A 12,667-nucleotide genomic window follows, 5' to 3' on the forward strand; every position below is an offset into this window, starting at 1 on the left:
CTCTGAAAGTGAGCAGATACCCAGTTGGACTTTCCTGGTAATCAAATGTCAATAAATAAATAAATTAAATAATGCATTTTAAAATAAGTCAATTTCTTCTTTTCTTGTGCTGAAAAATCTCACTATGACATCATCTCAGCAGTTCCACCAGAATCTTGTCTACATTCAAAACTGAACTGAGTAAATTGTTTGTGTTAATCATTTTGAAAATGAACAGTACCTTGCATTTGTGTTTTCCTTTTTAGAGGCATTTGCCATTAACCCATGTTATTATTTAAGGCATGATGGGAAAATAAAGACAAACTGTATACCCTGCACACTCCTCTAAAACTGAACGTAGATTAAGCTACTTGGTTACATTTACCTTATCTGTACACTTCTCCATCTAATATTCAAAGCACTAGACATTATGGAAGGCTATCCAAATCATTCCCCTTCTGTTGCCAGCCTCTTAGCAGTTGGCATCCTCAGGCAGTGCAGGAACTGCCTTTTGTTCACCGATCATGAAGTCTTACTTAACACAAATAACTGTATGTGAGTATTGTAAATATTTAATTAATTTAGAAGCATCACTCTTGGTAAAACCATGCATAGTGGGCATCATACATTCACAGCTCCACCACATTGTCAACAAAAACATATTAAGATGTCATACATTCAGGACATTAAATATCTGCCAAAGCCTGTAAGAATAGGTCTAATCAGAGATCCCCAACTCATCTCCAGCATGCACACCTACAACTTTAAGTCACAGACAGATAGAATCCAGTCTTTTACTCTTCAACAATATAATGACACAGCTGTTAGTCATACAGGTTGTCCACTCACAAGGCTGGGTAAGGAAAGAGTTACAGTCAGATGCCTTTCAGGTGCTAGGATATCTGATCTTACAAGGGACATAAAAGACCCTTTCTTAGAGCAAACCTGACAACAACATATTGGTGGTCCAAGTGGTAGGGATGAAATGGGATGCAAAACCACAAGGAACATGCAAACATACATGTCAGAACTCTCCATGCACGTGATAAATACAGCTAAGATTCTAGTCCTGTATGGAATCCTTATTTTGCAAGAATGATGTATTAGTACAAATAAAAAGATAGTTAGCTTAAACTATTGGCTGAAGAGTTAGTATCATTCTAGGGCATCCAGTATGTGTCAGCTTGGGACAAAATGATTGATAGTCCAACCTGTTTTGCATGAGATGGCATGCACCTCTTGTTCAAAGGCTTCTGCATACTGACTAAAGCCTTTGCTACCCCCCAGTGCATTTTTAAGCAGTGTCCTGCTAATGGACATTCCAAAGTATCAAATTCAGCAAACCCCAATTTAGACCACATTAAGGTGACTCAGTGCCAGAAGTCTCAGAAACAAATTTTCTGATCTTGGGGCTCTCCTGCATCTGGAACATATCCATTTTTAATTTTAACTGCTGAGAGACTTTGCATAAATGTAAAGAAAGCACTCCCTGCATACCTTGTTTTTTGTACCTACCATACTTTCAGGCCTGATGGTAACCTGTGGTATCTCTGTATTGGTCAACAATCTTACCACCTCCAGAAAGATTACCAGAGACCCACAAACAGAAATCCTAGAAATCAAGATTACCATAAATAAGGTAAGCTACCTTCTTGCAGCCTGCTACAGGATACTATCCATGTCCCCAGATAATTGTGCTGTATTCCTGAAAATATTTGAAGAACTCCTATTAATAAGAACTCCATTAATTTATGAGACTTAAACTACATTGCAACTAACTTGTGCATGCTAAATTCTAATGTAAGGAATATGCAGACGTTATTGGACTTAATTAAGAAAACTTCCCTGTAGCAGGCATTTGATAAACTCATTAGAGGACATAATATTCTAGATCTGGTTCTCACAAGTATAACCTCTGCATGTTCTATTCCCATTGGCTCATCTTCCCCAGTTGAGATGGGCCATTAACCTGCAACATTTGCCTTAAATTTCCAAAGTCCCTGAAACCAAAATCTCTGAATTGAAATACCTCGTACTGGCAAATCTCATACAATTACATGAAGAAATCTAAAAACTTATCTATGACAGCATTAGCTTTGATGCTGATATAACTGTCAGCTTCACCGAAGAGTTCTATGCCCTGTTAGACAAATGAATAGAATTAGCAGTCTCAACCAGAGCAAAGGACAATGGAAAATTCAAAAACAAACCATCCTGGAGGTCTGCCGACAAACTTTACAACAAAAAATATTTAATTATACTGCAGATCCAAAATTCATCAGAAGAAAGATTGTATAAAAATATAACTATGGAATTGAAATACTATAGGAGTAGTAAAGCAACTCATGAACTTATGCTAATTTTTGAAGTTAAGGATAATTGTAAGTCCTTCTATAGGTACATTAAGGAACACTATCCAACAATGTTCAGACCACACATTCTTAAACAACAGAGTTTGCCACTGTACTAGCAAACAAGTTTCATGCAAACTTTACCCTTGAAACATCCATCCAAATTTACATATCCAAGAATGGCTTGCACCTCCTATTAGTACCCAGCAACATGTTCTGAAGGTGCTACCGAAGACCAAAAGTACTTGCTCAGTGGGAGCTGACAACATATGTGGATGTTTATTAAATAGTGCCAAACATACTCTCACCAAACATGTCCTCCAATTGTTTAATCTAAGATTATCCATAGGATATGTTCTTGAATTACAGTGTTGCACAGTGATTATACTTTTCCACTAAGGGTGGTCCTATCACAGAGCCCACTACTTATAGATCCATCAGCCTTACGAGCCTAATCTACAAAGTTATGGCTTATATTATAACTGATCTTATCAGTATGACATCAAAAGTGTCGCCAGGCTTGATCCTGAACAGCTTGCCTTCCTCAAAGGGAGATATTAACTATTAAATCTACTTACCTTCTTTGAGAGGTTCACACAGACTGTTGACAGCGGTCATGCTGTTCACATGGTGTATCTTGGCCTAGTCAAGGTATTTGATACCATACCCCATGAAAGCATTGTAAGTGTCTAAATACTTTAAATATAGATCCTTTTATGGAGAGATGGATAACATACTGACTAAAAGACAGAAACTGCATAGCTTGAGTGCCAGGTGCCTCATCTGAAAGTATGAATATAATTAGTGGCATGTCTTGGGTAATAACTACTGGGGCTCCTCCTTTTTGACATTTATTTCTCTGATTTTCAAACTGAGAACCAGGATCTATGGTCAACTAAGTATGCAGATGACTACATGGGTGCTATTGTCAAGACTCTTTCTGACATTTGTACCCTTCAGAAAGGACTTGTATTACTTAATACTTGGGGAACTGAAAATGGGTTCAAATTAAATGTGAAAAAGTGTAATATCATTTAATTTGACAAACAGCTGCTCCCCTTGGCGTATAGTATAGACAGTATTCTACTAAAAGAACAAAAATGTTTTCAGGGAATGCGATACTTGGGTTGATAGTCCCTTCTCCTTTGTCATGTGGTAATTGTAGACAGAAAATCCTTAGCACAACTAATAGCCAAGGGTATAGCATTCAAATCAGATCTAAAGATGTCATTATTCCCTTATTCAGCAATAATTAGACAAATTATAGAGTACAATGCCCTCTTTGGGAAATACCTCACTTAACATATCAAACAACCAGAGAATCCCCAGACGTTCTTAACTAAGAAGATTTCAAGCTTAAAGACCATGAGCTGCTAAGAGAGGTCAGAACCTCTGTCCCTTTATTTACTATATTATTGACTCTTAAGGGACAATCTATGTCTTGCCTACCATACCATTAGAGACCCCATTGTCATTGTTCTCCTGTATCTCTGCGAGTTTAATAGATTAGCAAATACCAGATCCAGGGACCAAAATCTTCACCAGCAGATAAACTGAAAGTTTTGGAGACAGATTCATTATACAGTGCCTCTCCCCTGTAGATTAAGACTCTGCACAGAAGGCACACCAATGGAGAATCAAACTGGTGAACCTCTTGCTGTGAGGTGACAACACTACCTGCTGCATCACTGTGCTCCTAAGCAGTGCATTGTATTATTATTTTTCAAATAGAGCCAAAATGACTGGATAGGTACCTTCAAATTTACAGTAGGACTAACTGGCTTAGGCCACCTTGAGAAAGTGCGTATAGACTGAGGGTGAGTATTAGCAAGGCGCTGGTGGTCATGAGACTAAATTGCCTTGAAACTCCAATGATTCATGTGAACAATTCACAGATGGTTAGTATATTGCACAGTGCAAATTAACATAGATAATGGCAATGCTTAGGGTGTGAGCAGTTTGGAGACACTGTTTTTGAACAAGGCCAAAATGGTGTGGTATGCAATGCAAGCTATTGAGTGCATATAGACATGAAAACGAGGAACTCCGTATAAATGAACTGCACACTGTATGCAGAGGATGACATCTAAAACAGTGGAGTGATTCAGAAATGCATAAAACAGGTGCAATGCACTGTGCTACCTACACATTTTTAACAGACTTGTGGTGGAGTGATGTTTGAATTAGCAGCAGATATAGCACAGTACCATTAGTTAATGTCTACTGTCATAGCCTGTGCCTGTAATATTATGCATTACAACCATATACATCAGTGGAGAAGGTACAGACAGCAGCTGAGATACTAACAGCTCAGTAACCAATACATAGGGGACCATTTTTGTGTATACAGGGACACTGTAAGGGACCTGGTTAAGCTGTGTTATGAGCAAGTGGAATCTTAGCTGGAAGAACCTTTCAGTGACCTATTAGGCAGATATTAAGGGATATCACAAGTGTTAGCCTTATAAATCCTGAATCAGTTCATCAACATTATGCTGCAGAGTCCAGCAGTTTGTCTATATGCCGTGCCTGCAGTACGTATAAGATATCTTCAGAGCAATGTAGCAGTAATGCATGTAATGGAAGGTGTTTTAGGTTAAAGAGGCAGAAATAGTTGAGTATAATTGTGTATTTTTCATATTTTTGCAGCTTGTACTCCGTCTTGTTGAAATTCTGAAGGAGATTGTGATGTCAGGGTACTCTCCGGAGCACAATGTATCTGGGATTAGTGACCCCTTCTTACAGGTAATTGACTTAACAATACTTTCCTGTAGTTTCTTTACTTTGATAGACACAAGATATTGTTGCCACCTGCAGGTATGTCACAGACTGTAATTACATAGTTGCCACCATGGTGGCTGTTAAGAAGCTAGCCTAAGTTTACAAAGGAGATCTTGTGCTTGTATCGACTTTTCATGGCTGAGGACGACAGTTTTTTGAATGTTTGGTGGTTGCAGTTAAGATTTTACACTCCTTTGCAAAGGTCTTTTGTCTGTGTCACTGCAAGGCATCACTTTCCATGTGCTCACCATGGTTCAGTGTCTCTTGAGTTTTTTTTGTAGTAAATTATTCTTCATCCAATGACAATGCTATCAGAAGGCAAGTAGTAACAGTGATTATGTATTTTTTACTCGTCTCATTTATTGTACTATATTTCAAAGTAGTAAACTAGTCATTACTTATATTTTAATCCTATTGATGAGTAAACTAGGCAATACTTATGTTTTAATCCTATTGTTCTTATCAAAGATATATGCCCACATCATTACTTAAGCGTATAGGATTCTGTCTTACAGTGTCATTTCAGTTTTTTGTGTCAGAAAATAACTCTCTACCTATAATGAATCTGCCTCTCCACAATTCACTTGGGAATTGATGAAGGATCAACAATAAAATGTGAACAAATGCAAATAAAACCTAGTAAGCAATATTTTAGATGATGTAATACTGAAAACAGCATTGACATCTAGGAACAAAGTCCAAGCTATAAACCAATTTGCTGTTTCTGTCCTAACATAGTTTTGGAGTAATTGACTGGCCCCAAAAGATGTTGGATGGGTTGGACAGGAAAACAAGAAGGATGCTTCACACCCATCAAATGATTTATAAAAATCAGTGCATACCAATACTATATATTACCCATTCTGAAGGAGGTATGGGTCTCCTCAAAAATGTATTACATGTATAGATCTGCAGTCATGGGACTGCATACATATCTGCTGACCCCACAAGACCCAAACATAGTGAAAGTTTTGAAACATGAACAGCATATGTCTAAGATGCCATCCTTGCTTAGTTTAGCAGAAGCATATTGGCTTCAAGTGGGAATGGAAATCAAACCAGAAGTGGATAAAAATCAGGCAGCAATTGAATGTGCCAAAAAACAAAAGAAACAATATAAGGTGAAGGATCAGATGAGAAGGCAAGAAATGTGGAAAATGCATAAATATAGTTAAGCATAGGAAACTCTTGGAACAATCTCATGTTGATCAGGATCGAACACAGGAATGGTTAAGGGGAGGTGAATTTAAACCAAAAGACGAAAGGTTAATATTAGCGGCCTAAGATAGTGGACTACATCCACATTGGTTTGTAAAGTCCATTGAACATGTGGGAGAAACAGATAAATATAGGTTTTGTAAAACAGAATTAGAAACAGTTGCACATCTTATGGCTGGGGATGATATAATAATGGTAGAAGGACCTTATACTGAAAGGCATAATAATGTGGCAACACTATTGCATTGGGGTTGTGTAAACATTTCAATACTGCAGTAGCTGAGAAGCATTGGAAACATGAGCCACAAAGCATTACAGAGAATGATGAAGTTTACATCACATGGGATCACCCATTACTAAGAGTTCAAAAAATAGGTGCAAGAAAACCAGATATAGTAGTCCAAGAAAAGAAGACAAAATTAGTATTGATTATTGCGATTGCTACAACCTGTGACTTGCCTACAGAGAGAGATACAAAGTCATAAAATACCTGGATTTACAGACAGAATTAGGCCAATGTGGAAGATGGATATCCAGATAGTTTCTAGTAGGAGCAATGGACCTTATAAAAAACAATTTACAGTTGGGCATGTCTTCTCGCAGCCATGTAAGTAGCAGCTGAAGCTACAAGGCATACCATATTTCAGTCACTACAGCATTATAATGATTCCAAAACTTGGATATCAACTGAAATTCATTTTACTGGAAATCATACAGTTGACTGTTTAAGACAAAAAAGCAGGGTGGGAGGTGATTTTATTCAAGAGACAGTAAGGGTACCACTCGCATTATCGCAACCGCATTTTTTCACAGCCACATTATTCATGAACAGTTCTGCTCAGTAAAGAAAGTTTTCTTTAATGTTTCAATGTTTCTAATGTTATTTTGTAATAATACTTCCTTTTAAAAAAATACCAGCAGATGGGACATGGACAAGTATTACTTTGCCGTAAAAATGCTTAATATGGGAAGAATCCAATTCAACACAGAATATTGTTTACTCTTTCCCATATAACCTACAGAATACTGAGCTGACTTGCTAATTTAATGGTAAAAAGTTAAAGCTGTAATAAATGTAATGTATGAATCACACATTCAGCCATTAGTACATATAATCACTGCAATGTTGGACACAATGACTCCTTTCTCAGTAACATGAATAACGTGGTTGTGCCATTTGGAACGTGGTTGCGATAATACGTAAGCATCTACAATTGTATTTAGATATGTTACTGAGACGCAACTCCTTATGAACTGCAGAAGGAGTCAATTCTGGGCACATTGTGGGTGTTACAAAGAGCACTTTTGGCTAACATCAATGATTAAAACAATATAAATTTCATGAACTTTAATCATACTTTGACAAAGGAATGGTGTCCATTGCCAGACCCAGACAGGGTGAAGGCTGTCAGGCATCTCACACCACCAGATAATCACCAGGAGCTAAAAACAGTTCTAGGAATGGTAAGTTACATGAATAAGTATATTCTTAACCCGTCTGCATTTTACTAACCATTTTATGAACCATTAAAGAACAAATAGTTAGGATCATACTCAGCAGAATGCATTGTAGCAGTCAAAAGAGCTGTTAATGGCAGCAGCAGCAGTCTGACATCAGCCAGAACACTGATTTGCAGTACGCACTAACAGATAGGATTTTGGCAGTGTGCTTCTTCAGCTTCTGGCGTTAGAGTGGAAGCTAGTGGCGTACAGCACCAGACAATTCAAGGAAGCATAAACCCTATATACCCAGACGAAGAAGGGATGTTTCACATGCGTCTGGACCCTTAAGAAGTTTGAGAAGTACATCAATGGGCTGGAGATGTAGGTGATAGTGGATCATAAGACAGATATTTGTTCAGTTAAGTGGGAAGGTGGGATGGTCCAAAGACCATTTTCAGACACAAACTGGACCAAAAATGAGTCTTGAAATTAAACATGAAAATTGTTAACATCAAGATCAAGACAGGTAACATGAAACTGAAACATACAAATAATAAGACTGAAGGGCCAATTAGCAGAAAAACTGACAGATACAGGTCCAAAGACTTTAGACTTCAGACCACAGAAAATTTCTGTAATCAACAGCAAAAGCTGGGGAAATGTTCCATTATGCTACTAAAGTCTTCTAATACAGTAGGCTCACTCTTATCCGGTCTCACTAGGACCGGACCTTAGGCTGGATAAACGAATGACTGGTTAATCAGAAAAAGCATACAGAATAATATTTATAGGTTATAAATCAGGTAAAATAGCAGGATTTGTGTTAATATGCATTTTTCTAATGAATGTGAAGTCTACAAACTCTGTCTGCCATGATTTAGCCCAGAGGAGGTGGAAGTGTTGTTTGTTGTTGTCTTTTGCTAGGACTATGGCAGAAGTTTGATGGCCGGTTAAAGAGAGGCTGGATAAGAGGGAGTCTACTGTACAGCTTTTGGGATTTAAACAACCAGCAGAAGATGCCACAGGCAAATCCCTTATTGTTATATATTCTGTCCTAAAATCTCATGAGGAACCAGAGATGGACATGCTCATTGATGCAAACAGTTACATGTTAAGGCCTTGCTGTGTCTCATTATGGTGCCTACCAAAAAAAGAATAACTAAAAAATGGAAATCAGAATCTAAACCAACTATATTAGAAGTAGTGAATATAGTAACAGAAATAAAGCAACTGGAACTGAGATCTTTAGAAAAGGGTAGGAGCAAACTACATAGGAAAAAAAATGGGAATTGTTGGAACAATACATACAGGGGAAGAATGAGGTTTAAGAGAAGGCAGGACTTACATGAGCTATGTAATGTTTGACTGAAAATGACTGAGTAAATTATAAGTGATGTATTTGGAACTGGGAGTGTGTCAGTGTCAGAAAAATATGTATTAATGTATGTGTTTAGTGCTTATTAGAAGCTAAAAGGGTTAACACATTTCATTCTATTTCATGTACAGCTTAGTTTTGTATGAAACTACGAGATGCTTTCTGAAACTGCAAGATGCTCTCTGACCTAGTATTTGCTAGCACAGCAAAATTCATGTTTATGCCTTTTGGAAATTTACGGAGAAGCAGGTGATTATCTGCTAGGTCAGGAAAATAATTAATAGAACAATACTGTTTTCTATAACGTTATTGAACTTGAACAATCAGCTCTGTTCGTGTTACGAGAACATGCACAGCTGCAGAAAAAGATAGATACAGTTGAACAAAGTCTGCTTGAAGACATGAACTATAATCTGTACTTGCTTTGTGCTCGAATTAGCCATAGTACCTTGAATGGTAACATCACATAGTGAGAAGTTATATCTAACCGGTGGTCTCCAAGGCCACGTTATTTTTCTTAGAAAGTTTTTTCATAAACTTGATAGTGTCAGCAAAAAATCATGGACAAACAGCTGCTATGAAATAATATTGTAAGAACTTGTGATTTGTTACGTCAACTTAGTAGGCAATGTCTTGAAAAAATGTATAAGAATGGCTTCACTTCCTGATACTAGTTAGACAAACTCTGTATTAGCACGTTTTGTCGAGAACCATGCGGTTTTGAAGCACCACAGTTCTCATAGCGTTCAGTTCATCAGTTACTAATTCGAGAGCAGAAAAAGTTGCATTGCTCATTACTTCGAGAAGTTTGGACAGTTTTCTCAGTTCCCAAATCGATTTTACTGCGCCATATGCAGGAGCTATACCTGCCCATGATATAATAGTGTCACTCAAGTCCATGTGTGTCAGTTTATCTTTGTTTTTTACGGAGTTATGGTTTCTCCAGCCTGCTTCAATTCATCCCACTGGGTTCCCAGGTTTCTTGATTGGATTTCCAGGTTTCTTGGTGACTTCTCTGACATTCTGAATTCTTCCTCGAGGCAAAACTGCAGTGTGTCGTATGGCCGGAACCAGGTAACCCAAAAAACAACTGCCGGACCAATTCTCAGGTAACCATTTGTATGCCTTTTTCCCACACACAAAATAACAATCCTCTACTTTAGTATTAATATCTACTTGCCCTGCATGAAACATTTTTCTATCAATGATAGATAGTTGCTTAAAAAGAACAGGATTATGTTGTACTTCATTAACTGTTTTGTGCATTGATTCAAGAAATGAGTCACAGTTTGTATCACAAATAGAACCTGCATTATTAGCTTTGGTATAACATTTGTAAGGAACAGTCACATTACAATTGCTCCAACCCACCTGAACAGTATCATTTTTGTAAAAGCACACAATTCCCTTTTGTGTAACAGGCAGGTACAATGCTATTTTGTCTTGTGATTTTACAGTCGTAGTATCAAAAATCTAATTTTCCCAGGTCTCATTGACCACCAGGGGGACAGCAGTCATTAATAATCCCCCGTATGCTGTTGGTATAGCTGTACAAACCCAACAATTTGAAACATTAAAAGTCTCTGCATCCACATGTTTGATCGCTTGGTAAGTGTTAAAGTTTGGATGCCAGTCTATGAGTAACGCATCACGTTTATTCAGTTCAGCTTGTGTGGCTGAAAAAAAGGAAAGGCCACAGCAAAAAGATTATTGTTATCAGTATAGTCAACAGAATGATTATGCAATACTTCTGAGGTTGTTCTGCATTCCTATTTGCTCCATATCTGGTCATTTTGTTCTTGTTGTGTAACAGTAGCAAGTTTTTTGTCCAGTTCAAAGTTTTTAACTAGTTTACAGTGTGTCAGATGAATCCAGGACGCTCGCTCTGCGATCTTGACTGCAGTGGGTGTTGACAGTAGCACTAGGTATGGCCCTTCCCACTTCGGTGACGTCCAATTCTTTTTCTTTATGGTCTTCACCCAGACCTACGTGCCTGGGACTACTGCTGCTTCCGATGGTCTGGTTTGTTCTTTATCTGAAACAGAATTTAACTGCAAAAGTTGTTTATTACTTAGAAGTCATCTCATATATTCTGCGAGTGAACTGTCGGCCTCCTGGTCTGCAGGCATGAGAGGTTTCCACTGAGGTATATAATATGCCCTCCCAAATAATTTTTCAAAAGGAGTTAACCCCTTTGCATTTGGAACAGTTCTCATGCTCAACAGTGCCAGAGGCAGGCAGTACACCCAATTTTTTTGTGTCTCACTAATTAACTTCCTAAGTTTACTTTTCAAAACCCCATTATGCCTCTCTACTAGTCCTGCAGATTGTAGATGATATGCACAAAGGTTTTTCAAAGAAATTCAGCAATATTGGCTCAACTGTTGTATAGTTTGATTTACAAAGTGTGTGCCATTGTCACTGTAGATCTTTTCCGGTATGCCAAATCTAGGAATAATTTCCCTAACAAGAATTTTTGCAACAGTAGCTGCATCTGGATTTTTAGTCGGAAAAGCTTCCACCCATTTGGAAAACATATCTATAATGACAAGACAATACTTCTTATTTTCGCATTTGTTCAGTTCTATGAAATCCATACAGATAGTATGGAATGGGTACGGTGGTGTAGGGAAACTCCCTTGCTTAGGCTTCAACGCCCCTTGTGCATGATGTTTATTACAAACATGACATGCCGCACAAAAATTTTTATTGTAGTTTATAAATCCATATGTTGTGAACACTCGATTCACTAACTGTACCATCGCCCCTGTCATGGCTCAACAAAGCTGCATATCTAAACAAATTAGACGGCAAAATCGGTTTTCCTTCTTTGGAGATGTACAGCCCTTTCTCAAGAATTGCTCCTCGTTTTATCCATTTCTGTTTTTCTATTTTTGTAGTAAGTGTCAACATTGTTTTCAACATTTCTAAATCTAAAATCTCAGAAGGTTGTAATTCCTCACTCAAAAGAAATATTTCTGAAGCTGAAGCTGCCTGCTTTGCAGCTGTATCAGCTCTCGCATTACCTTTTGAAATCCTATCCTGTTGCTTGGTATGAGCTACGCATTTACAAATAGCTACTTTCTGAGGCAACTGAATAGATTCTAACAAATCTAAAATAAACTGCGTGTGATTAATCGGTTTGCCAGTAGATGTTATCATTCCTCTATTCTTCCACTGTTGCGCAAAAACATGTACAGTAGAAAACGCATACTGACTGTCAGTAAAAATGATTACACATTTACCCTTTGCCAAGGTACATGCCCGTGTCAAGGTAATCAATTCTGCTGCTTGTGCAGATAAGTTGTGTGGTAAAGACTTTGCTTCTAAAATCTCAGTATCAGAAACTACTGCATACCTTACCAGGTTCTGCCCTGTAGGACCTCTTCTGCATGAGCCGTCCACGTAATATGTCACCTTGGCATCATCCAAGGGAAATGTCCATTAGATCTTTTCTAGGCAGTGTCTTTTGCTCAATTTCCTGCAGGCAGCTGTGTGGTGTGCCGTCCGCAGGGGTTGG

At 37.9% G+C, this 12,667-nt stretch overlaps 1 protein-coding gene across 1 annotated transcript in view; it reads left to right on the plus strand.

Annotated features, from left to right (window-relative positions):
• Positions 1-12,667, plus strand: part of LOC122790635 (AP-1 complex subunit gamma-1-like) — a 700,858-nt gene that overhangs the window by 417,326 nt on the left and 270,865 nt on the right. The window contains exon 7 of the mRNA XM_044058159.1: positions 4,980-5,075. Within this exon, the coding sequence (XP_043914094.1) occupies positions 4,980-5,075 (96 nt within the window). The remainder of the gene's footprint in view (positions 1-4,979; positions 5,076-12,667) is intronic.

Source organism: Protopterus annectens, chromosome 16.part0 (genome assembly GCF_019279795.1).
Source record: "Protopterus annectens isolate FY-2018-M chromosome 16.part0, PAN1.0, whole genome shotgun sequence".
Classification (NCBI taxonomy): Eukaryota; Metazoa; Chordata; order Ceratodontiformes; family Protopteridae; genus Protopterus; species Protopterus annectens.